General features: G+C 40.4%; 3 protein-coding genes across 3 annotated transcripts; 1 reads left to right on the forward strand and 2 right to left on the reverse strand.

Moving 5' to 3' along the window:
* Positions 1 to 981: 981 nt before the first annotated feature.
* LOC137975139 (uncharacterized) lies at positions 982 to 6213 on the reverse strand. Its single transcript, XM_068822215.1, has 2 exons — positions 5924 to 6213; positions 982 to 2813 (listed from the first exon to the last, which is right to left on the reverse strand). The coding sequence occupies exons 1-2, from the start codon at positions 6133 to 6135 to the stop codon at positions 1907 to 1909; spliced, it is 1119 nt and encodes a 372-aa protein (XP_068678316.1). The 5' UTR covers positions 6136 to 6213; the 3' UTR covers positions 982 to 1906.
* A 1357-nt stretch (positions 6214 to 7570) lies between these two features.
* LOC137975698 (uncharacterized) lies at positions 7571 to 16738 on the forward strand. Its single transcript, XM_068822853.1, has 7 exons — positions 7571 to 8168; positions 10294 to 10388; positions 10660 to 10819; positions 12717 to 12780; positions 13593 to 13870; positions 15223 to 15391; positions 16528 to 16738. Exons 1-7 carry the CDS (start codon positions 7614 to 7616, stop codon positions 16734 to 16736), a joined length of 1530 nt encoding a protein of 509 aa, XP_068678954.1. The 5' UTR covers positions 7571 to 7613; the 3' UTR covers positions 16737 to 16738.
* A 1701-nt stretch (positions 16739 to 18439) lies between these two features.
* Positions 18440 to 24088, reverse strand: LOC137975699 (uncharacterized). Its single transcript, XM_068822854.1, has 3 exons — positions 23560 to 24088; positions 20061 to 20234; positions 18440 to 18895 (listed from the first exon to the last, which is right to left on the reverse strand). The coding sequence occupies exons 1-3, from the start codon at positions 24019 to 24021 to the stop codon at positions 18446 to 18448; spliced, it is 1086 nt and encodes a 361-aa protein (XP_068678955.1). The 5' UTR covers positions 24022 to 24088; the 3' UTR covers positions 18440 to 18445.
* Positions 24089 to 27332: the final 3244 nt, after the last annotated feature.

Here is a 27332-nt window from a genome sequence, read left to right on the forward strand (position 1 = left end):
TATTGCAGCTTAAATACGGGTATCCGTTATATCACTTTCTTTGAAGTTAGTCAAGATGCATCTTCAGTTCCCACGGCCTGCTCCCGTCTGACCTTGTAGCTCAGTCGGTAGAGCGGCGGGGATCTAACCCGAAGGTCGTGGATTCAATTCCCACCCTGGTCGGAGTTTTTCTCTGTCCTTGTGTGGGCCCATTTCCATCAGTGGGGCTAACGCTCACATGGTTCATATGGGATTGAAATCTAGCACTTCACATTACACTCTATTCAGTTATACTGGTATACCACTACCCACGCTCCCATTCGGTTAAAGGTCAATTCAATATAACTCGTTGCTGTCAACAGAAATAGCGCTTAAATTGTATTTTATATGTGGACAAAAAGTAGTTTCATCTGGAAGATTCTCTTGTAACTTCGCTTGCTCTGGATAAGTAATTGTTAACCAATCAGGATCAAGTAATCATGACCTCTTGAGTACCTAAAGTGCCCTCGTAATCAAGGAAAAATGCCCTCCTTCTCAGCCAATCAGCATTCAGTAATTTTGCCCCGTATGTGATAATGTCAAAAAACGTCCCTAAAGTATCTGAGTTAAGGTAATTCCTTGGTATTGCATTGCGCATCCCTACTGCGCACGATTTTCGCGTCATTAGCGCGCGCTCATGAGCACGTGCGCGTACAAAACGTAAGAGATTTCCCTCAAACTAAGCGCGATAGCGAAATAAATGCTCTTTTTCTCTCAAACGAGCAGGGTGACCCCCGAATTTTTTTCCAGGTATTTGCTAAGAACACTCTAATAAAGAACATATTTGAAGACGAAAAAAAGTTTGATAGTAGAACATGAATTTTTTTTCAAAACAGTTCCGCACTGGGTGAATTTTACCCAAGGCGAGGACTTCCAGCTAACAACGGAACTGTCCCAAAAAGTGCACTATTCCCACAACCAGGGAATCAAAGTCGGCGCAGATGAAGCAATACTGCCTATGTGAATAAAAGAAGCTTTATTTTCAAAATAAAATTTTGTATCTTTCAAGTAACGAAGACTTAATTCTGTATGAAGGTGATTCGAATTTTTAACGCGCAAACAGTAAAAATACCCCATTTTAAGAGCCTGCTGACGCGTAAACAAGCACGGTGACCCCATTTTTTTATTGCATTTTTTTAATGTTCATATCATGAATGTTAATTATGCCAAGTTTCCAAAAAAGTTTGATAGTAGAAGAATTTCAAAGGAATTACCTTAATTGTCCTGTTAGAATACAGTATTAAATTTCTTGTCCATTTTTTTTACACTATTCACAAAAACAAAAAAACAAGTGAGCACAATAAAGACGTTCTTCACCGACTCTAAGCCTCGGTATTTTCTTTGCATGTTCTTAAAATTTTGGTTGAATCATGTAACATGACAAACTCAACGGGTTGCATGTATGGTTAGCTGGGTGAAATAGCGACGAATATACAACAGATTCTTGCATTTGATTGGTAGTATTTTCTACAACATTACATAAATATCAAGGAAGGGGTTCGTCATTGATGAAGTGGTTTTTCCGCTAAAACGGCAATGAACAGTATTTAACAGTGTTTTTACTGGTTGTTGGCAGGGTATACTTTGGTGAAATCATCCCCTGGTGCAAATCTGAGAAAACTCCCCACCTGCAGCCACTTGCAATGATCAATTTTTTCCGCGACTCATTTAATCTTCCCTTATAAAGCTATTTCTCTTTGCAACGAGTCACTTCTTTGAATGATTTGCACAAAGACATCTATGTACTACAGATTGCTCCAAGCCTTGTTATGCTTTTCAACAGTTTGTTTTGTTTCAAGCACGAAGATGCAAAGCAGTATTCTATGAGTAAGTAATTTTACTCATTTAATTATTGGTTATTGCTCCATCTTTGCATACTGGAATTCAGCTATTCATCACCACCTTGCGGAACAACCACATAACCCTCTAAAAGAGCTTCCTTGAAATTCCAGTCTTGTTTAAGAGGCGAAGTTTTTGCAGGAGTACTTTTCTGGTTATGTTGCATATTCTTTTCCTGTTCTTCTGCATGGTTTGACCATAGAACTCCAGCGAGACCACTTACAATGAAGGCACCTCCAAAGAACTCCAACCACTGCAGTGATTTGTGTAGGAATAAAAGGGAGAGAATAGCACAGAACAACGACTGCAGAGGCCACGAGGCAGTGACAATAGTTGAAGGTGCATGCATGTTACACCATGAAAGGAGCAAGTAACACAACGATGACGTGATGAAAATGGCGTACAATAAGCAGAAAAACAACTCTTTGGAGAAACTTGTGAACTTTTGCGGCTGGTTGACATAAGGGAGACAGGAAAGGGCCATAAAGATTGCACCAAAAAAATAACTCCACGCTGTGACGGCCATAGGTTGATTTTTCCACGCTGAATGTGCATGACTGAATACATACTTTTTTTGAATGACATAGTACACAGCAGTGCTTGCAGATTGTCCAAGAAGACAAATACACCCTAAAAACTGACTTCCTACAGATGAACCATTAACAAGCCATGATTCATCACTGGGGTTGTCATCACTTCCCAGCTTTCCTAGAGTCATTGCCACTGCTCCAGTAATTGCAACAGCAATACCGAGAACTTTGGCCAAGCCATGAGATTTAGTTAAAATTGGCAGTGGTTCAACGCCTGATAACATTGCCACAAATGCACTCCACACAGGGACAGAAGGTTGAAACATAGAGGCCATATTTGCACTTGTCAAGTAAACGCCTAAGAGGTAGAGAAGCTGTCCACTAAACATACCCGTTGCACCGAGAACCATAAACAAGGGCACACTCCTACAAGAGAACCAAATAAAAAAAGTAAGACAAATCATTGAATTTCGTTCCCCAGACAGTCATGTGTTTTAATAACTTTTGAAGTAGATGCCTGCACTTATCAACGTGAGCAGCGGTCACTCTTATCTTTTACAAGGTTTGAGTGAAAATCAAGGCTGAGTGAATGGAAGCGAGAGGAAAATTTCTCACAAACAGACGCCAGTATCGCACTAGTGGCCAGCTTCTGCATAGATAGATAGATAGATAGATAGATAGATAGATAGATAGATAGATAGATAGATAGATAGATAGATAGATAGATAGATAATTAGATAACAACCTTCATTTAAACACAATGAAAATTGAAGCTACAATCTTGTGGGGTATGAAACCCCTGCCCAGGCAATGGTTTACTTATGATGCCCAAATAATTTCCAATTTAACACAATTGTGGTTTATATTTAAATGATTTTCTAACAGCATTGTAGCAGCTCTTGTACCTGCCATTGTTTGGTATTGTAAGCAGCTTCTATTGTTTTCTAAGCACTGGTGCCCCAAGCCCAGTGTGAGGGAAAGCCGACAAAAATACAACGATTTGTATGGGAATCCCAATAAAAGACTTAATAATTATATAAAAAATATTCTCAATTGAAAAGACTAACCTTATTGCCATCGTGGGTCTTTCCTTCCAGTGTGTTTTTTTTTTCCAGATTGGATGCAATTAATTTGAGCCATTTTCAATTCCTCAGTTGTCAACGGTTATCATAAAATCCCAAGGCTGCACACTAAATTCTCGAGAGCCCAGAAAATTGAGTCAAACATTCCTGGATAAAATGTTCCCACGGAATACATTTCCACATCAGAATCAATTAACAAATTGACGTCAGTTTTTCATGCGTCTGTCCTGTTATTGATCATGAATTGCGTCATAACATTGTCAAAGTAGCTGTGGATCCACGAGGCCATAGCCGAGTGGATCTGCAGACTACTTTGACAATGTTATGACGAAATTCATTGTCAATAACAGGACAGATGCATGAAAAACTGACATCAATTTGTTTTTTACAATTACAAGATAAGGCAGAGGGATCAAAATTAAGTCAAAACAAGAGAAGAATGCGGGACAAAAACGTGAGAAACCTCAATCTGACTTGAGCAATATCGCGTCATTATCGCATAAATTATAAATTTATGTGTCTGTCCGCTTATTGACAATAAAAATTAGCCAAGAATTTTGCAGTCATTGTAAAATTGACAATTCATTTCAACCCACCAACAAAGCAAGGGAAGCAGAGTTGGCGCAGTGGTGAGAGCACTCGGCTCCCACCAATGTGGCCCAGGTTTGATTCCCGGACCTGACACCATAAGTGGGTTGAATTAGTGTTGGTTCTCTTCTCTGCTTTGAGGGTTTTTCTCCGGGTTCCCCAGTTTTCCTCCCTAACCAAAAACCAGCATACAGCTAATTCGAGCTGGCTGTATTAGCTGTGCTCCAAGGTCATACATGGACCATATAGCAGCTGCCAGAGGCGCCACAGTATGCTTTCAGTTCGACCTTGTTGAGCCATGTTGTTGCTGTACTTTGTGACGACGACTAGCGAGACATTTATTTATTTTTATTATTAATAGTTTGTCCACTCGATTGGAACCCAAAACATTTGCAGGAGGTGGATTTCTCAGCAATGTTAGACGGTTGAACTTAGTAGCCAGCTTTGTAACCCTGCCCACTTTAACAAACTGTGCTCTAACTGGGGTCCTAGACCGTAGCTTTTCAACGCCACATTTTTTTCAATGTGTTTTTGAAGTTTGTCAACTCAAAGGGGGCATGACTGTGCTTGGACGAGCGAGACAATGCAGTCATGTCGGGACCCAGGGGGATAAAAAAATTTGTCATTACAAAGTTCAATCGTCTAACATCGCTCAGAAGCCCACCTTCCGAAAATGTTTTTGGTTTCGACCAAGTGGACAAACTAATGCCTGAGGTTGCTCACATAGCTGCTATTTCTTTGTTGGTGGGTTGAAATGAAACTTTAATCTTTGTCAATTGATTCCAATGGGGAATTGTAACCATGGAAACATTTTATCCAGGAATGTTTGACTCAATTTGCTGGGCTTTCGAGAATTTAGTGTGCAGCCTTGGTATTTGATAATCACCGTTGACAACTGAGGAATTGAAAATGGCTCAAATTGCATCGAGTCTGGGAAAAAAAACCTCACTTGAAGGAAGCGACCCACAATGGCAATAAGGTCAGGCTTTTTAATTGAGAATATTTTCGTATGATTATCTTCTCAAGTCTTTTATCAGGATTCCCATACAAATCCTTAAATTTTTGTTGGCTTTCCTTCACACTGAGCTTGGGGCACCAGTGGTCTAAGTCGTTGTTTAAATTGTTTAATTTTTTTGTTTTTGGCTAGGATAGTGAGCCAATTGCAAGATACGAGAGCTGCTACAACACCCTTTTCTAATGAGATACTAAAGTAAAAAACAACAAGTTTGTAGAGCACTTCTGCTGTTATGGCCGCATGTCACTCATAAAAGCCAACACCAACTAGCCAATGAATAACAATATTATTTCATGCTACTAACACATTCCAATTCCAACCATACGCTACTGTTATTCGTACTGAAGAACGAAACAGGGGCAGGCCTGCGCAGGTTTTCAATCTGCTTGCGCTCCCACCCTCCTGGGAGAAATATTTTTGTTGTTAGGGCTATTTGTAGTCAATGTACCCTTCGCTTTGGCCCTTCTCTCCCCCAACTGAAGGGGAAATCCGAGGCCTACAGGTTGCCACTATCATTGTGGCGTACGATACATTCAAATGTTGTTGTTTTGCTTGCTGGCTAGGAAACTTCCGCCCGGCCCTGCTGGCAAACGGAATTTCTGGTCTGTTTCTGCTGGGAGTGTGGAACAGATAAAAATTTCCCAGCAGTTAGAGAATTACTCCAAAAACGCTAACTTTTTGGTTTATTTTATGGCCATAATATATATTTTGATGAATTTTGAAAAAAATGGATCGTTGGGTGCCCCTGATCATGACGAAACATGTTTGCCATAGAGAAAATCGTATTTTTCTTCAATTAATTTGTTGCCGGCTGGATTTATAGAAACAAGAGGTGAGGTGTTGTAATTTACCTGAGCGAAGGAAAGCTCACTTTGCCTTCTAAGAAGAAAGCCACGATCAACATGACAGGAAAGGCTCCAGCATCGCGGAGTAAACAAAACACAAGAGGATCAGTTTTGCTATTCTTTGCAAAAATGGTAACTATCACACCATACGCTCCAAAACCCAGCTGGGCAACAACCAATGCACACCAGACCCGAGGAGATATTTTTTTTGAGCTCATATCTTCAGTTCAACGCGGATTTGTGGAAAAGCGTCCCTTGAATGACTGCCATCTTGCCCAAGTACTTCAACGTCATGTAAGGTGTTGTGCAAGTGGCGTGACGTGGCAGCACTAAAATCTGGAAAGTGGAATCCGGAATCCGGAATCCGGAATTATCCACAATTCGAGAGCTTACAACAACTTATCCACACTGGATAACTCAATTGGTTTTGCTGGTGTTTATGCGCTGGATAGTGATTTCCTTGATTTCGTGTTCTACCAACATCCCGCGTGGTTTATCAGCCTATAAACCATAGAAACTTGTGGTCTGTTGCTTAATTATTCTAAGTGTAAAGCCCCGTCTCAAAGGAGACATCAAGTAAACGAATAATCAAAATGGAAATTTGTTTATTGTATATAGTCAACTTTACGTAAAAGTAATAATGTCTGAAATTTATCAAATAAACAAAGATATGTTTTACCGTCTTTCCTCCAATTGATTATGTTCTACCCAAGCCTTCAAAATGGGCTATGTCATGTTATTAAGGGGAAATCTTTAGTTAATCGCGAGTTTAAAACTCGAAAATGGTAACGTGGAATTCCTTTATTGATAAAATTATCGTTACATCACACACATGTGAGCAAAAACGACCTTTATCCAGGCGATTTGCCATAAACTTGAAAAACGGTCGGGCCGCCTCCGTAATCTTGTTCATTTGAGTCCATCCTGCTTCTCATTGTTTTTGCTGTCTTTCTTTTACGTTGTTCAACAGTCACAGTTAAGTGGTTATTGCACTGTTTCGTTGTTACATTTTGGGCATTTCGGGGATCATGTGAAATTACATCATTCTGATGCCCACGGTATGTTCAAACTGGGAAAACACGGCGGAAAAACCTTCTAGCCCAAGCCGATCATATCAACAGTTGTCGACCTTAAAGCGCAATATTTATCTGCCTTTCGGCAGAATTTTCAAAACTCGCTTGCTTCCCTATTCAATACTAGTGGGACATTTCGAAAGAACTTCGATTAACAAAGGGAATTTTTCATATTACTGTATGTTCGTCCTGAATCAACAGCTTCAGTCGCGCTCCATCCCTTACGCAACACATTCTCCAGGCGCCTTGCTCCATAATTAAAAAGAGGCATTTTGTACCCAAAAAGCCAGGTGCGAAAAACAAGTTAAAGAAATTAAACAAGTTTTAAGTTTCCTTTATTGCAATTTAAACTGCCTTAGCTTGATGATACCATCACCATTCTCAATTGAGAATAACAAGGTCAGATCCATTTTACAGTTTACATTTTCTCAGAGTTAAATACTTGAGTGCGCGGATTATAGCAGAGCGCGTACAAGGAAAAGTGGGTAAGTTGTTCTAATTCTTGCGAATTGTCTCTGGTTTCCGGTTTCAGGTTTCTGGATTCCGGGTTCCGGATTTTAGTGCTACCCGGGGTGACGAAGGGGAGGAAGACTTTCCGTTTGACGCAAACGCACCCCGTCAAAATGTTAAGGGTCTCGATTTCGGCGTGGATGATAATGCTACATATTTCAGGACATTCCACACCTAGTGGCAGCTCAAATACCCCAGTTTGTCCAAAAGCGAACTCTGACTTGAAAGTGTTCTTCCGGGACGAGCCTCCTTTTCAGAACAAGAACAACAACATAAGAGGTCGCTGTGGTTTGCTCTGCGATCTCGTGAAAGACGGTTTGAGTCACTGTTTCAAACGCTACAATTGCAACGCAACAAATACAGTCTGGAGAGGAGTTTCTTCGCAGGATGATCTTTGGTGGTCCATTGTAAATGAAACAGCAGACATTGCTCTTCCAGTAAATCCTTCCCTTTCGTCGTCGTTAACGGACATAATGGCAGACTCACACAACGAGAATATCACATTAATCACAGTGTTAAAGTCGCCCGGTCTTGCTGTGTTGATTGATTACGACGTTTGTAAGAACAGAATACAGAAGCTAACTACAAACACCATCCTTTCAGCTTGGCCGATTTGCGTTGTTATGCTTCTTCTTGCAGGCATTTCCGGTATCACAATTTGGGCATTGGTGAGTGTTGTTTGACAAGCTTACGACAGGCCTACAACTCGTTGACGATTGTCGTGTGCGTTCAAAAAAATGTCGTAGCATTTTAAAACATGGTTTTAAAACGCTGCTATAATCGTAAGTCATGTATACGACAAAAATCGTACCGTGTAAATAGTACAAAGAGGAGGTGAAGTGACTTTAAATCGCACTTCCGGTAAGAAATGTTGTTAAACCTTACTCTCGCATCTCTTTAATGAAAAAAGACAGCCCGGCTTTTATTGTACTGTCCTTTGGCGCCCGCAACCTAACCGTGAAAAGGTAAGGGTCACTTCTTACCTAGCTTGCAGAAGCTTTTTTCGACCACTGTTTTAGCAGGCCTGTGCCAACCTCAGTCGGCAGAATGCGGCACGGTCTGGGTGGGGTACTACGACGACGGCTGCGAGAACGCCACAAAACAATAGCTCTAACGCACAAGAACAAAAGCTCTGCACGCCCTGCACGTGCATTTTTCATTTTGGTACATTTCATTGCCGTCCTCGTCCTGACAACGACGTGAATTCACCAAATTTCAGGTTGTGTAGAGGACGTGAGAGCATGACGAAACTTTTTAAACTTTCTCCCCAAACAACCACACAATTCGTGCCAATTTTATTCCTGCAATGTTAATACACACCTTCCATTCCGAACTACTTCGGGTTATAACGAAGTTACTACAATAACGGGAAATAATATTTTTAGACGACGTACTCGTTGGCGTCGTCATCGTGCTTTCGTAAGCTCCTTATTTATGGCTGGGTAGCACTCTCGACTGACCCAAGAGACCAACTACAACATTCTCTTTGCAACTATTCTCGGTTTTCACATGACGTCACGACCGCCATGTTGGTGCCCCTAAACAAAGAAAAGGTGGCCATTTTGGTGCCCCGACCAAATTCTCCGGGAATTTAACTCTAATATTATGCAAACGCTTCCTTTTCAGTTTCGTTGAAAAACATGGATGATTGATCACGTGAGTGAAAACCAGGAATAGATAGTTTCACGTTACGTCATCGCCTCCATGTTGGTGGACGAAAACAAACGATCTCTCATTAGCTCCTCTTGTTCGGCCACCGGTAATAATTGCACATTACATCATTGTTATCTACGTGTGTCTCTAGAGATTGGTTGCAAACCGCCAATGTTTCACGGTGTAATGCGCCCATGGAAGAGATGATAGGCTAGTTATCTACAAGCTGGACTGAACGGTCTGCCTAGGCGTTCTAGTAGCTTAAGGACGGTGCCTACTATTGTTATTGTGCATACGTACTGCGCATATCGAGATACTCGGATTTCTTATTACTGGTGCTTATTAATACAGGGATATTTTTGCGCGGTTCAAAACTATGCAGAGAAAGCAGAACTTAGCAAGTGATCTTGGTGTCCAAAAAGAAAATTGGGGGTAACCACGCATTTGTTAGAGATAATTGAGCTTCAATTTGGAAAAGAACGCCATACATTGCTTTGTATTTTAAAACTCTTTACAAATATTGTTGATTAATTATTTTCGAAAAATGCGTACTTACCCCCAATTTTCTTTTTGGATTTCAATAACACTTGTTAAGCTCTGCTTTTCCCGCATATTCAGTAAACTGCGCAAAAATATCTTTGAATTGGTAGGCACTGTCCTTAAATGGGTAGAGCAGCTAACCGGACGTCGTATGTCCGCATCCTGTCAAGGACTCTGGTTTGTCAGTTGTCCTTTCAAGCAACTACTCAAGCAACTAGTCTACAACTTTCCCTCAGAAAAGAAAAACGGCTATTGTTTAATCCACATGATACAATCACTGTTAATTTTTTATCAACGCCTGCATTTACGTCTTTTTCTTCCGTTTTATGCTCGCGAGTTGCCAGGTTGTGTCACACCTGTTAATTAATCCAGCGTAACATATGACGTCATCCTCAGTAAAAACTACACTTAACGTTATGTAAGGTGATACGCATTGTCATTTTCTGATTTTGTTCACTATCACTTGATTTTGTTTTTGTTCGAAAAATTGCTTCGTGAGCAGGAGTTCAAGTTTATCTAGGCATTTCAATGTGTCATAGAATGACATTTTTTTAAATATCGATTGTAAAAACATTGAGCCCTTTGGGTTTCTCCTTGCAGGAACAAAGGAATAACAGGAAAGAATTCCAGTCGACGTTTGCAAGAGGTTCCTCGGAGGGATTCTGGTGGGCACTCGTTACCATGACAACTGTTGGGTAAATTTTGTTTGCGACGATACGAATTTTGTTACGATTGAAAAATTCCGTTTAATTTTAGTTTTGTTTTCACGTTTACGCTGAGTGAAATTCCCGATTCCTTTCCCCCAGGGACATTGTTCGACAGGGATACAATATTCCTTGGAAGGGGTGTTACCATCTATGTGACGAAGTGGCGTCAAAACCGACAACAAGATTTCAATGTTTCATTGAACTGCTGCCTAAGATGATCCTGGTTACACTTGATAAACATGTGACTGTACTGTTTCAGATACGGTGATAAAGTCCCTCAGACAATCTATGGCCGTATATTTAGTATATTATGGATGCTAACTGGGGTTTGTCTTATCGCCATTTTTACCGCCGCGGTGACAAGCGCTATCACGGTGTCTTCTGTGGGTTCAAACTGTGGGAACACGCAAGGAAAACATGTAAGTCATCGATCTCACTCTGTCTTTGCCTGAACTGTGGTAAAATGAGTGCTTTCCTCTTAGAGAATCCGCAAAACGCACATAACGAACGTTGGCCGTTGGTGACTAAAATTGCCACCTTTTTAAAAATCCTCTTTGATGCAAAAATGTCGCGCACAACTTTACCATTTCTGTACTTCAAGTACTTGAAACATAACATAGAGAGTATATGTGGCTTAGGATATAAACGGTTAATTAATACACTCTGGTCAAGTATTTGGCCCTTTTTATGGCAAGGGTCAATGCTATGGTGGCGCGATTTCTAGACCTGGGTCAACTCATTATCAAGAGGGTGGTTAGGGCTGGTGTAAGTGGGGGAAAGTTCGGGACGCGGGATGCGGGACCACTTTCATTTATGTCAGGAGCCCCCGACTAGGGGTGTACAATTTCATTGTATTTGTGGAACAGCTTTTTTACAGATTGCCTGCTAACAGAGATCTCTTTTCGTTTGCGTTCGCTGTGCTGATGAAAACACAGGACGGCACTCCTCAAACCGCATGCCCCATGATATGTTTGCTGATTGTGACTTGAGCCCGCTGTGTCTCGCGCATTCCTTTACAGTACTTCCGCTGTTGTTAAGTGAGCCCACACGACGTGAAACATCACGTGAGGATTCGGTCGCTAAGTAACTGCCGCGCATACTCAACACAATGAGTTTGGACCCATGGCAGAGGTTTCTTTTCCCGCACTCGTCAGCCCAGTGAAAGTAAAAAGAAACGAGAAGTCTATTAGCAGTGAATTTTACAGACCGAGTTATTTTTTTGATTGATTTTCAAGTTGAAGTTTCAAGTATTAAGTTTATTTAACCATTAATTTTATCATTATAAATAACAAGATTACACTATCCCGCAAATATCAAATGCTAATCTACGCGGGAAGTGTTTACATATCTTAAGTTTGCACAAAAGAGGCCGGGAAGGAAGAAATATAACAAGTGACAATTAAACCAGACCTTTCCAGGTAATCTCAAGTCTTGGATAAGATTGAGAATGGTCGCTCGTGCAAGCCAAATCTTATTTCAGAACTCTCTAATAACACAAGTACCGTTTTATTTACAATCACAACAATTTCACCGTTAAGGGCCTTTGTCGATACTTCAAAAGCTCAATTGCTATTAAAGAAGTCGGCGATGGACCCTGGACGGCTTCGCCAACTATTTGCACAGACAGGCTGATAGCAAAGGCTAATCTAGACCCTTTGGATAAGAAAGTTAAAAGTCGTTGAATTATTTACGTGTTAAGTTATTTATTTTATTTCAATAAGTAAGCTTAGAGCAATTTTCAATTGAGTGTCAAAAGTAATCAGCGAATTGCTTTGGTTTTTCATTACTTCCCTCAGTGATTGGTTCAAAGTTCCGCGCCATTTTTTCAACCAATCAGAAGTAAAACCAAAACCAATCGTGGCTTCCGCGTGCACATTTTCCCGCGCTTTGTGTCGGCTACGTGTAATTACTTCGAGTTTTGATTGGTTTAATGGATTGTCTCCGCCCTCTTTGATTGGCCAAAGTAATTAGTTGGTTTTGGTTTTACGACACTCGATTGAAACTCGCTCTAAAACAACAATAAGTATTTAAGCTCACGTTATTACAAGATAGTTAAACAACTCCAATAAACCTACACTGTAAAAATAGCTTGATCTGTGAAAATGCCTTTATATAGCACCCAATACTGAAGTTGTAGGCTCATGTTTATGCATGGGAAATTAAATATAGGCCCCCCCCTATTTGTGCTAACTTTTCCATTTTACCGATTTTCCGGTCTCTGAGTGAGCTTGATTCCCTAGATTGTCGTCGGCGGTTGAAATCTCAGTTCTGTGACCATGTTTTCTTTTTTGTACTATATGTTTTTCTTTGTTTTAGATGGCGGTGTTAAATGGATCTGAAGCTGAGAAAAAGGCAAGACATATTGGATCGAATGTAACAAGTGAGTAAGGTCAACAAATAAACATGGGAACCTTGCGTCCGCACGGTAATTTGTACACAATTAAAACTCTCTCAGGGAGGGAAGAGGGAACCCTGATGCGCATGCGGGAAGCTGACGCACACGAATGTTACAGGCAAGCCAACCAGGCAGACGATGGTCATGTTTACTAAATCCTCATTTGGAAAACGTGCTGGGTCACAGCTTCCGTTTTGTTTCCTTTACTTTTCTCGTCTTTTTCTTTCCTCGGTCGGATTGGAGGCGCCGTGCTACAGTGGCCCGGGAACTGGGTTTATAAGCAAATATTCCGGCATTCTATTTCCCAGAGCCCGCTTTCCTTTTGGTCAGCACCAAGAAGTGCTGGCTCTGGGGACGAGGATGATGTTCCGGGTTCAAATCCCGTTGTGAAAACAGATGTTATTAGTCTTCGGTCGTTACAAATTCAACTTCACCATTCTTTGCAAAAATAACCAACTGGTTGTCTTATCCAGCTGAGTTTCTTAATGCCTTTGATTTTATATGAAACGATTCCTTCAAGCTTCTACAATCCTGGACAAAATATTGCGATTCCCCCTTCCCCCATAACAATGTTGAGAAACGGATGGGTCATTTGCGCATCTTCCAAAATAATTAAGTGAGGTGGGGAAAGGGGGCGTGGTTGGCCTGGTTTTCGAGTCATGGTACAAACGTTTGAAAACCAGGAAAGTATCAACTCTTTTTGTCGGGGATTGAAGCTTTCAATATCACATTTTATCAATTTCCCTCTTTACTCTCGATATGTTTATGGACCAACTGATTTCGTCTTTACTTTGTAGCATACCAAACAGAAAAAACTATGTTCCACAGTTTAAGGGCCGGAGAAGTCGAAGGCGTTATTCTGGACCGATTTAAGGCCTACTATTATCTGCAAGCACTGGACAATGATCGTTTCCGCGTTGCCCTCCAAATAGACGACCCACTGGAATATGGCGTCGCATTAATTGACCAGCGCTTTCCAGAACTAACGGGCAAGATGGGTTGCCTTGCAAAGTACTTTTCAAGTGCGAATCACCGCCTCGACAAACTCATGAAACACTATATCAGCCCTGTTAAGGTATTTTACCCAGTATGGCTGGGAGCCAAGCGGGGATCCGCACCGAAAAATCCTTACCCTCCGTTGTCCTTTTGTCGGTTGCAAAAACTAACTACTGATCCCTTACCTGCTGAAAATTGAGGCTTCATTGAAATTCTTCTTTAACAACTAATGTTTTCACCCTGTCCGCAACCTTGTGTCATCCCTTCGTCCGTTGCCAAGCAACTTACCCCCGTGAAAAGTATTAGGGAGCTCAAGAACGAGCGTTTTTGAGATGCGGACGCGAACCGGAAGTGAGCTGTTTTCCCTTTTGACTTGTCTTCACACAACCACATTTACACTGCTAAGTATCATTTCACCATTAGAGATGATTCGTATACAAATCTGGGAGACAAAAAACCATAATACTCTTTGTTTGTGCCCTCAAAGTTTGCATAAGCATTGTTTCCAGTTTCTCTTGGGACTTACAATGGTCCCAAGAGAAAACAAAACCAATGCTTGTGCAAAATTTAAAGGGACGAACAAAGAGTATTATGGTATTTTCCGAAGTGGCCTATCGACGTTCTTCCGAAACGTAACTCAATGTCATCTCAAAAAGTCCTTCGCAGGACTACAGTCACCCGAACGATCGTACTTTACTTAATTATGATATGACTCCTGCATTCAAACCATTTACGAGGGTATGATTATCATTAGCGCTTTTGCCACTCAAGAACTTATCAGTTTTTGTACCAATAACTGGCTCGTTATCAAAGCTAAAATGCTTAAAACTAGAGATTCAACTAAGGTTAACAAGGTCTTTTATCTTTGAATTCAATTTGTAAAAAGCTTGATGACTCTTGTGTTAACAAAATGTAAACATCGACGTCAGCAAAGATTCCCTTATGAAGATGTGGCTGGAACATTAGGGAGCTTTAGCAACGACGACGGGAACGGCAACGAGAACGTCATATAAAAACATAAGTTCACGTTATTGTGATCACTTCACGACTATTCCAAGCTTTTTAATATGACAAAGGTGTGGCAGTCCCTCAGGAATGAAACCGTTACTAGCGGCGCTTAATTTAGGGGAGAAAAATGAGAATTTATCTCCAAGTGGTGACGTTCTCCATAACACCTCAAACTTGGTTATTTCACGTTGTTGCTTTGCTGACGACGGCAAAGAAATGGACAAAAATGAAAAAAGCACGTGCAAGGCGTTCAAAGCTATTGTTTTTGCCCACTGAATATGCAAATTTGTAACGTTCTCGTTGCCGTCGCCGTTGTCGTTGCTAAAGCTCCCTATTGACAACAAAAGGTGGTGTCAACCATATCTTTGTACCTCTGTACCAAGCAATCTGGATTGTTAATGTGTGGTCTCTTTTGTTATGCAGCCGTTACAATCGATCACTGACACTGTGGGTGTGCTGTCAATCAATTCACCAGCCAATAAGCAGCTGTTGATTGCTTCTCTGGCCATATTTCTAGTCTTCTTGGTTGGTGGTGCATGCTGGGAATTCTTGTACCGACGAAATCACTTCGCTCTCTTCAAGTCGCCGTCCCGTAAGTTAACTTGATATTTTGGCTGACTGACAGTCTACGCTGCTTCTTGCCGTTGGCCCCTCCAGGGGCCGAGAGCACTTTCCGTTAAACCAATTCTCGTTACATACATACATATTTAAAAATCCTAGCAGTCAGGGCCCGGTTGTTCAAAAGCCGATTAACGCTAATCCCAGATTAAAAATTAACCAAAGAGTTTATTTCTCTACTCCCAAATGCTGTTCAACGCTGATATTCAGCAGAACCTTCCATTAGAAAAAGTCAATCTTGAAAAACAAGAATAAGCAAAATAAACTTTCACAAAAAGTTACAAACTTGAAACAAACGTTTACGCTAATCCTTGATGAAGTTAATCGGCTTTCGAACAACCGGGCCCTGGAGACTATACAGGATGTTAAGAAATGGTCCGCATCGAAAAAAAATCGGGGCAAAAAGAAAATCCAGCTAATTGACAGGCTAAAATAAATCAAACACAAAACTTAAAATTACACTAAAATTACAACAAAACTGCAAACTATTTAAGCAATAGAAGACGTTTTCCGCGTTTGCATAGCCTGATATAAACACGAGAGGGGTTGGGAGAATTCGAGACAGTTTTGCAAACCCTCGACTTCGTCTCGGGTTTGCATAACTGTCTCGAATTCTCCCAACCCCTCGAGTGTTTATATCAAGCCATGCAAACACAGGAAAAAAGTTTTCTATTGCTTTTATAAAATATTTCTCAAAGATAATTCAACAAATGAAGGAAAATGCTGGTTTTTTCACTTTTTGATTGAAACAGGTTTTCTTGACACACGCTCATATTTCCTTTCAACCAATCAAAAACGCGCGTCTGACAATACACAACAAATCAAAATTCGTGAGATGTCACAGCCGCGTTTACATACTCTCATCTAAACAAAGCTATTGACCAATGACAGTGCGCATACTATCCTCTTATAAATTGTTTTTTGGCGTTCTCGTAGCCGTCGTCGTCGTGCTTGCTTAAGTTCTCTAATGTCCTTTCTCATTACGCACCAAGGACGCAGTTGGGACGAAGCTTGCCATTTTTTTTTTTTTTACAGAAGATTTCACACTGTTGTGTTCTTAATGTCCATCTGTGTTCCCAATGTTTATCCATTCCATTTTCACCTAAGCAGGTAAACACACCCAGAACTCGTCACTGGAGCAGCAGTTATGTGAAATAGAAGAAGCTTTGACAAAGCTGAACGCGCAAGTGCAGAAAATGAAAGAGACCTTAAAGACACACGATGATAACTCACAAAACAAGACAAGCTCTGTGGGGTCCCGAATTGACATTCTTTCAACGAAGACCCAAGCTTTTGAGCTCTCAGACGCTGAGCCATAAATCGAGTGTCATACATCTAAAACCAAACCAATGACGCATACTCTGAGCAATCAAAACAAGCGCCGACAATCAAACCAGACAATCACAACGATCAAGGCCCAATTAGATCTCCTCTTGTCTCTGATTGGCTTTGAACAGGGAGTTTAAAAACAACAACCGCAACAACGATTCTAGGATAAATCGCCCATATTTTTTACATGATGGAATAATCTGGGAATACTTGAAGCACTATTACAGAGCAAAGTTATATTTTGAAGTGACGTTTTCGTTATCGCAGCTATCGTCGTTTCTTAAACTCTTTAGTATCTTCTTCCCTATGCTACATTAGAGTCATAATATCTTCTTTTAAACAACATTGTAAAATGTTGTGAGCGGTATGGTAAGCCTATTGTAGCAATATTCAATACCATAATTCAATTTCAATTCAATGAAGGTTAAATTTATATGTTTCCAGCGAGACCACTACTTACGGCTGCAATATTGATTCTGCGCCAGTGTGCTTCCCCTACTGATACATGGTTTTCTATATGGATCATATTTTTAGCATATATTAGAAAACTAATTGCATTTGTATATCCCTATGTATGTACTCTCTTTATAATCTTGTTGTTTTTGTGGTTATTTTTTCTTTTCTATTTATTCATTTTAATGCCTCAACACAATGATTTCATGATTCATTGGTGGGTAACAACTGAAAAGGTTAGCTCAAAACGACAATTTTCCTTTCAAAGTTACACAAAGGCTAACAGTTTTGAAAGATCAGCCGCCGTTCCTGATTTAAACCGGAGCTACACGATGTCACTTTTCATTCCAGTTAAGGGATTTTCTTTCAAGAAGTGCTGCTGTCCCTATTACATAAAAAAATATTGTCACGTGATGTCTTAAGAGCTTTCGAGCAACCTCGTCAACAATAGGACACTTCGGAAAATACCATAATACTCTTTGTTTGTCCCCCACCCCCAAATTTGGGGTAAGCATTGTTTTTGTTTTTTCTTGGCACCAATGTACTACGAAGACCACTGATCTGTGGAATGGGCCCAAATTACTGAGTGACTGCCCCGCTCACTTCAGTTACACTTTTTGATAAAATTCCTCTCCCACGGTGCGAGCAGTAGCCAGCTTTCGCCATCCAGGTGTACCGGAACAACCACAACAATGGAAAGATACGTTAAATTCAAAATCACGAGTCCCAGAGGAAATGGATAAAATTGCTCTTGTCCAGCGAAGAAGTTTCAAGTGCAACCATGGACTCGCTGTTATTTCGAGTGCAAGAAAGGTTACCTGGCCTGAAAACTAGCGTCGAACACAACACCTCTCAAGAATTTGAACTATTTAAGAGCGAAAGTGGACGGGCCAGTGATTCAGTAATTCGCGCCCATTCCACAGATCGGTGATTTTCGTAGTAAGTCTCAAAAGAAACTGGAAACAATGCTGATGCAAAATCTGAGGGGACAAACAGAGAGTATTATGGTATTTTCCGAAGTGGTCAATTGCTAGAAAGACCTTAGACAGCAATGACCAGAACCAGGTTGCTGACTGGCGGTTTTCGTTAAAACATAAACAATGGTTTGCTGGGGGTGCTCAGTCTCGCGGGCTCAGAAAACCTGGTTGTGGTTATTTAAGGTTTTCCCGATTGCTAACCCAGTTAGTGGAGATTTCATCGATCACATGTCCGCTCATGTGGTAACCACGTGGACCACATGTTCTGATCAGGGCAGCAGCCTGTCAAACCAAGCCAGTAGGGAATCAGCAAAGTGCATGCGACCCTCTCGGTGATTACGATACAAAAACGCGCCAATCAAAACAACCATCACCACAGGTGGCGCGAAAATTCCCCACGCGGAACGAGTGTTAACACACACGCACACGCTAAAAATGAATATCGTAAGACACAGATAACCTGCAAAAAACAATTGATAGATTGGAATGTCACGTAATCTGGCGCGAAGCTCGAATGTTGGTGTCACGTATGTACATATGGAGGCCATCTCTTCCAGGGAAGCCCTGTCAACTTCGACTGATCCTTCAAGATCGCCCGCTAGCAGGAATTCTTCACAGTCGTTGGCTTCTAAGGCCTCTTCGTTTGAACTCCCGGTGCTTCCATATGCAGTGTGAATTATTGTGGTCTTTTTTGGTTGTGGTTTCGGATACCATATAACCTGAGTGGTTAGAGTAAAAAACAATTGACAGGAGCTTAAATCTGAACGAGTTTTGCTGATTGGCAGTTCAATCCATGTAGCTACCTAATTCTTAATTCATTTAAGACATGAGCAAAACCGAACCCTTTCCCCTTGTTTCATTCATATCCACTAAAAGCATAGCTTCTTCTCTTGATATTTACTTACGTTTTGGTCAACACAAAGCTTTAACGCGTAACCCACTACCCCCTCCACACCGACATTCACTTTTTTTTTTCTGAAGCCCATTGTAACAAGTTGTGGTTGTCTACTCTTAGAAGACAGAGATACAGTGTTCACGAGTCAATCCAACGACGTTTATATCTACCGTGATGCTACGCGTTCAACACATTTAACTAACTCTCTCTTCAGTTTAGAACAACAGCAAAAATCTTACTAATTAAAACGTCAAGTTAAAGAGTAGTAAATTCGCCTGGGGAAAATCCTTGCAGGGATGGCGCAGTGGTGAGAGCACGGCGTAATAGTCATGGTTGTTCATTATTGCGCGAAAAAATGTAAATTGCCATACGTTTCGAGGCTGCTGCCTCTTCCTACATATTTTTTGCGCCAAAATTTGATTTGATTTGCGTTAACTTGTTAATTTCAATCTACAGTGTCCCCAATTAGTGCTCCAGCGCTAGAAGATTAGACACTTAAATAAAGTTTCTTTCCTTTCCTTTACTCGACTGCAATTTCACTGTCAAACAAAGCAGGTCACAACTGGACATCCGTTTCACACAAAAAACCTAAAAATGTGAACACGGAACTGCAAACGTTTTCAGGCCTCCTTCGTTTTTTTAGCAAGTTTTACAAAATCTGTGAGGCAGCAAGGCAAACATTACAGCTTTCTGATTGGTTCACTTAATCTCGGTTACCAGCTCATACACTGTCTCACCTAATATGGAAACTGATTGCATCAAGTCTTGCCAAGCTAGAAACTGATTGGCTTTAATTTCCAAGTGTCCGAGAGATCAGAATTTACAGAAAATTGAATAAAACAATTATTATTCCATTCTCACTTGCTGGATATGGGACTGGTTACAGCCTACTCTGGGCTACATGCCTTGTTGGCTATTAATTTTACCATCTGATATCCGATGTGTGCTGATAGAAGAGTAAATTATGGTTAAAAAGAAAGATACCTTACCTGAATTCCATTGACATAAGCTAATGTGCTTGAAAAATATGTCATGATAACATATCGCAAAGGCAGCAACAGAAGATAGTTGGAGAGGAAACCTGTGGTTTTAACCATCAAACTAAGCACAACTGAGGACGTGGATTGACCGCTTGTGGTCCGCAAACGCATGTTCAGTATCACCTCAAATGTAAATTAAAGCAAACCTTAGTCAACTATGCGCTGAGTAACGTGGTCTGGGAGTCATCCTAGCTTATCAAAGAAGCCGTCTTTGTGCATATCTGCATAGGAGGCCAGGATCATCCTTAAATATTGCAACTTCATTCATGAGTTTAAATAGAAGGGCAAAAAGTTGTTTGGTTTGTTTTACATTTTTTACTCTCCCCTACACTCAAGGTTGGGCTGTGATTATAGTCTTTGCAGCCAGCCTTTCTGCAATACCAAGTAACGGAACCTGACTGAAGATATCCAATCAAATTTCTCTTAGCAATGGCAGAGGAGTTAATTTCTTAGACTCTTACGGAGTAGAGGAATGGGCTCTAGAGGAGGAGACAGCCTTCTCTTTTGCTTGGAATCACTGATTTCAGTGTGTGGCGAAGATCATGGAGACAAGAAATAAGCCCCCAGGACTCAGGTGCAATGCATATAACATCACATGAGAAATTGGCTGAGATTCCATTCAGTCTCAGCATTGCTCAGGGCCTGAACAATCGATGAAATTGATGGCAATCGATAGCATTTGATGTAAATTAATCGATCGATAAATCGATGGACAATCGATCATGCAAGTTTTTGTGATTATTGATTGTCATTGATTATTAAATATCATTGATAATCGATGAGAATCAATCAATCAAAAACATTTAACATTCTATTTTTGGGCGTGTTTGAATGACAACTATTGTGCAGCTATGCAGTATTAAGGAAGGATTACGTTTTTTGCAAACGTTGGCCATGTAGCACTTAGCACTTGACATTACACTCTAATCAGTTAAGTCTGCTATGCAGTATTAAGGCCCGTTTAAACCATTTCAACATTTGACAGACATTCGTTCAACAAAAGTCGACCGGATGTTGCGCAAATGTTGTACGCAAAAACAAAGTTGTTTGGAAGCCGTTCAAACGATTCCAACATTGCGCCAACAAAAGAACCAACGCTAAGAACTAGAAACCAGTCTCTCTCTCCTCCAGACAAACTAGTAACGCCAAAGTAACGCCACATTAACTTTTGTGGCCCGATGTATGCATGCATGTGTTGACTACAATTGTTGAACAGAGCGTTCAAATGGATTCAACACCATTCAACATTTTCAAGAACAAATGAAAAGTTGAATTAATGTTGAATAAAAGTTCAAACCAATTTAAACTTGATTCAACACACTTTCAACGAGTTTTAAACGGAGTGCCCATTGTGGTCAGGTGCATGTGTCTTGATACCCAATGAAACTACAGATCAGGAAACGTCCGAGTTAGTTCAAAAACTGATCAAAACACTGATGAAGACACTTGAATTTTAATGAACCTTTACGCTAATAAACCTTGGGGAAAAAAAAACAAATAAAGAAACTACCCGAACACAATGCATTTTAAATTTACCAAATATTCAACATAAAACTTTTGCAGTACCTTTTATCATTAGCGTCCAAGGGCTGGTTACTCGAAGCCCGGTTATCACTAACCGTTGGTTAAGAGGTATCAAACCAATAGGTTTCCATGGTATTTAATGCTGGTTAGCGCTAACCATGCTTCAAGAAACCCGGGCCAGAGGATTAAAATGAATTTAGACACCCAACAGTTGAGCAAAAGAGCATCCATTTCAGCAATGTCTGAACTCAAGACTTGAACCTTGTGTAGTTCTTAGTCTTTGAAAAGTCCACCGCCATCTAAAACCAGCACTTGTACCTCTCTTAAAATTAACCTCAGGCATTCAGCAAAAATGTTAACAGCCCAATTATTTTTATATTGAGTTGAAACTGAAACGGCCTCGTTAACCCAATCACTTTCTTGGGAAGACGATTTTGGCAGGCGTGATTCTGACTCTCTCTCCATCACGACCTATTGTGTCAATTTATTTGAACGTTCTACCTTTAAACTCACCCAAATATTGAATATTCATGTCCTTTACAAATTACTATCACTTGTCTGATAAAACAAAAGATCATCACATTACACTCCTATTTAGTTTAAAAAAAGGTTGACAAGTCATGTCAAAAACTCGTGCTTCGTGCTTCATCAGGGGTTCCAAACACCTCGAAACAATGAAAGCACGACGCTGTAGGCGTCGTTCTTTCATCTGTTCTCAGTGTTTGGAACCCCTGACGAAATACTCGCACTCATTTTTGACATATCACTTCAAATGCACCTAACATGTGGTTCAACAAAGTGTTGAATGCATGTTGAAACAAATGTTGAAACTGTTTAAACAGGCCTTTACGGCAATCAGGAAGCATGTAGGTGAGGTCTTTTTACTCCTCCTGTCTTACACTGCCTAGTACACTGTATTTGTTCCAAGACCAATTATCAGTGAACAAATTAATCTGACATCAAACATTGCAAGTCTGTGTTAAAAAATAATTATTATACGCTCTGGGTACACGCCCAAGATACAGGAATTTGTTTGGAACTCCAATTGATGACACTGGACATTAAGGTCACCACCACTTTTGTGTGATTATTGATTAGTAATTGATTGGCTGATACCAATCGATGCCAATTAATTAACTGTTAAATCAATTGCCATCTATTGATGGATTGATTTTCCAATCATCAATTTCTATTGATTGCTCATTGTTCTATTGTGCATTGTTTAGGTGTCTTGGCCCACATGTTACCTATTCCTATGCATTGTGGAAATAAAATGGAAGGAAAGCTGAAAAAAATGTTAGATTAATGTCAAAATGGAAGAAAATGCTCACATGAAAATCATCCTTCGGAAATTCATTTTTTCCTTCCTATATGATTATGTGAACTTTACATTCAATTTCTTGAGATGTGGATAACAATAATTTGTGTAATGTACGAAATCTGTTGCAAGAACAAAGATATATAGTTTCCTCCTACCAAATTTGATAGCAATGATGAATTTACAAACTAAGTGTTTTGTACCTTGATGGAATTTGATCGCCTGGGTGAAAGTAGTCCTCAGAACTGTTGGCAGTAACTGAAGTTTCCACAACCTGAGCAGATAACAAAACTTCTGAGTCACACAAGATGACTTCCGCTCATAATGTCGAAACGTCAGTTACTTCAAGTTGACTACACTCACCCAGACGATCAAATTGCGTAGACTTTCATATACCGGGCAAAAGTGGGGTAGGACAAAAGAACCATTGTTATTTTAATTAGGTATTCTTATGTTCGCTTTGTTTCTTTGTTTTGTAGACATTAATTATTTCGGATCCGATATATGAAAGACCAGCCATCAAATTCCACTGAGGTATGTAAACTCCTGGGTCCGAACCATTTTCTATTTTAAAAGTGCTCATACACTCTATTCAACACAACAAACCTGTGGAAAGGACTCAATAGACCACAACACAATTGCTATCCATTGAATGTCTGGAGCAGCATTTGCTACTGACAATTCAAGCGTGATCACAATAATCCAGATCAAAAAGCAGCCCACACCGTAAAAGAACTTCATTTGAACCGAGTGCTTGGAGTAAAACCAAAACTGGACGAGTATGAAGAACTCAAGAATAGACACATATACAGCCGATATTTTGCTGTAAACTGGAAGGGGTTCTGTCCAAAAAGCGAAGAAACAGTTGACCAAAGAGGCTGTAAAGTTGGCGGAAGCCCACAAGATACTCAGACCCTCAACCGAACGTCCTTTCCAGTTCTTCCATATTTGAGGAACCAAAACAATGAACCAAATTGTGTTGCTGATGTAACCACAGACATTCGCAAACCCACAAACTTCATTTGGCGCTGTCGTCCGGCAGTTTTCGTAAAGACCACTTATAGCCATAGCATGTCTGTATGTTTTAACATTTTGGCATCCGAGCAGTACAGCGGAGAACGGAAGTGCGAATGGAGGAAGGGGGAGGGCATAGGGATGACAGTGATACTGGTACCCTATACCACAGGTACCCCATGTTCACAAGGCGCATACAAAACGTAAGAGATTTCGCTCAAACTAAACCCGATAGCGAAATAAATGCTCCTTTTCTCTCAAACGAGCACGGTGACCCCTGACTTTTTTTTTTTAAGTATTTGCGAAGAACACTCTAATAAAGAACATATTTGAAGAAGAAAAAAAGTTTGATCGTAGAACATGAATTTTTTTTGGAAAACAGTTCCGTACTGGGTGTATTTTACCCAAGGCGAGGACTTAAGCTAACCACGGAACTGTCCCAAAAACTGCACTATTCCCACAACCAGGGATTCAAAGTCGGCGTAAATGGAGCATTACTGCTTATGTAAATAAAAGAAGCTTCATTTTCAAAATAAAATGTTGTGTCTTTGAAGTAACCAAGACTTAATTCTGTATGAAGGTGATTCGAATTTTTAACGCGAAAACAGTGAAGATACCCCATTTTAAGAGCCTGCTGACGCGTAAACAAGCACGGTGACCCCATTTTTTTATTGCATTTTTTTAATGTTCATATCATGAATGTTAATTATGCCAAGTTTCCAAAAAGGTTTGATAGTAGAACAATTTCAAGGGAATTACCTTAAGGACTTTCGCGCTAATTGTTTGTGCGCAACGTTACTGCGCAGGTAACGCGAATTTTCATATGTCACGTATTACTTCAAGCGTTAGTGAAGTTGAAGTTTTAAAACCTTTGCAAAAACCGTGGACGATAAGTCTTGCACAGCGTTGGATCAGAGAAGATCGTGATCAGTCAAAATTGATTTAAAAATATTTATGAAAGTCAAGTAGACTACTGCACGACTGATATTCGCGTTGTTCAGTCGTGCACGGGGTCGTGCGCAAGTCTACTTGCTTTTTCAAACGTTAGTGAAAATAACATGGCGACAAAAACGGCGGAGAAAAAATTCCAGGCCGGCAAAAGATTGGCACATTTAGGTAAAGGTACACGTTATTTAACGTCGGAAGTTTCTTTACTCTCTAGAGAGTACCCTCCCAGGAAGCCGACGGTGCGCTCATTTTACCCCCCCCCCCCTCTTTCCATCAATGCTCCGTTTTATGGGTATTTAAAGCTACTTAGGCTACACTGAAAGGAAAGAAGTCGAAACAAGGATGTGAGATCCGGGGATCGAACTCAGGACCTTATGCACCAAGGCCGCGCACTAGCCGACTGTGCCACCCTTGACTCCCTTTATTTCCAAATCATAATGAAACGTTAAAGAGAAGTGAACGGGAGGGTGGAAAAGCTCTGGAAAAGGTGGCTGATCGAATATAGTGACTGAAAGTTCAGACGACTTGAGATCTACAATTTTCGGAACATTCGTTGTACAATTTCTTGCTTGCCTGCCTCTCCTGGGATTTTCGAACATCTGAAAAATGGTATAATTGCCCATTTTTAACGGATTTTAACCCTAAAAAGGTAACCTACAATTTTCGGTAGCCTTTTTTCTGGCTGAAATTTTCGAAAAGGTAAGTTTTGATCCCTATAGTTTTCGGATCACTAGACTTTCAGCTAGAAAATCCGAACAGATGAAAAATTTTAAGAGGATAAAAATATGACAAAGATATGCTGTCGTCCTGGCGTTCATTTGAAGACTATAATCTTTGCTTAAATGGCCATGTTGAGAGACTTGGAGTGAAGACTGTGCAGGATCTTGATGGCAGTATATTTTATGCGTTTTTAGCAGGGGTTATACCCATGCAGAAGAAAAAAACGCAAGAGGATGAGCAGTATTTTATACTCTGGTTTGTGCTTGATTATAATAGATCTATATACTCTGCATTCTGCAGATGTAAGGGTGGAGCTGATCAAGTATGCAGGCACTTAGGCGAGGAATTGTAAATTTATCATCCGAAGTTATATGCTATCCTACCCAGACTACTCACGGGCAAAAAATGCAATATTTAGATCCTTTTTAAGACTTTCCTCTCATCCTGCGTGTTAGAATATTCCGTATATTCCGTGTTTTAGAATGTTCCGTATATTCCGTGTTTCAAAATATTCGATTTTTTCCGTGTTTCAGAATATTCCATGTATTCCATATATTCCATATTTTAGAATAAACTGAGCATTCCGCAATCCCGCCGTTCCGCCATTCCATTCCATCATTCCACCATTCCGTCGAATAGGGTCACCCAAAATCAAAGATATCCTGGTGCCATTGCCCATTTATATGGCAAAGAGAAGAAAGCAATGCAAAATTATGTTACTCTTAAGTTTGTGAAAAACAGCATAGTGCCTTTAAACTGGAAGAACCTGGTTTCCTTATTAGTTCAAAATACACTTGGGAAGGAGCTAGCTTAGATGGTATTAGAAAATGTTCACGCTGTAATACTGTTATAGTAGAAATCAAATGCCCGTTTAATGGGAAAGACTTGGACCCCAAAACTGCTTTCCTGTTACCTAGTATTGGTGAGGTAAAAGATGAAGATGGAAACTTTTACCTTGACAAAAACCATTTACATTTCTTTCAACTTCAGACATACATCAAGGACCGCGGAGGGAGGGGTTGGTTGGTCTATAGCCCTGCCACTTTTATTGCTGGGATATATTTTCTAGAGCTCCGGGCTAGTTCAGATGAACAGACATGGATTTTACTACTTGAAAGTAATGAAACGCGTCTATTCTTGAACATTTGCCTCAAGTTGGTGGTAAAGCTGTGCGGCAGCAGTTAATTATTTGACAGGCGTTCCTACCGTATGACAGACACGAATGAGCGGGACTAGGGTGATTTGCCCACATGCTTCACGAACTCCATACTTGCAAACATTCTGTTAGTGGCCTGCTCGTTGACCGTGCTAGGTCAAACGTTGTTCAAGAAGGATCATCACGAGGTTTTTCAAAAGCGTGCCAGGTAAAGTCCTTCTGCAATCGAAAAACCTTGTACGAATTATTAAAGCGAAAAATTGAAAACTTACAAAAGGACTTCCGCCACTTTATTGCTAGATAATTTAAGTGTCCTGACAGAGACTGGATGGAGCTGACGTCGAACAGGAGTTTGTTTCTCGCACGCGCGTTTTTGAGACGCGGACGGCAACCGGAAGAGAACATTTCGCGTACCAGGACAGTGGTGTCTCCCAGATTTTTAAACTAATCATCTCTAATGGAGAAAAAATACTCAGCAATGTAAATTTGATTGTGTTAAAACAAGTTAAAAGGGAAAACAGCTCACTTCCGGTTGCCGTCC

The sequence above is a fragment of the Montipora foliosa genome, chromosome 11 (assembly GCF_036669935.1).
Source record: "Montipora foliosa isolate CH-2021 chromosome 11, ASM3666993v2, whole genome shotgun sequence".
In the NCBI taxonomy this organism is placed as follows: domain Eukaryota; kingdom Metazoa; phylum Cnidaria; class Anthozoa; order Scleractinia; family Acroporidae; genus Montipora; species Montipora foliosa.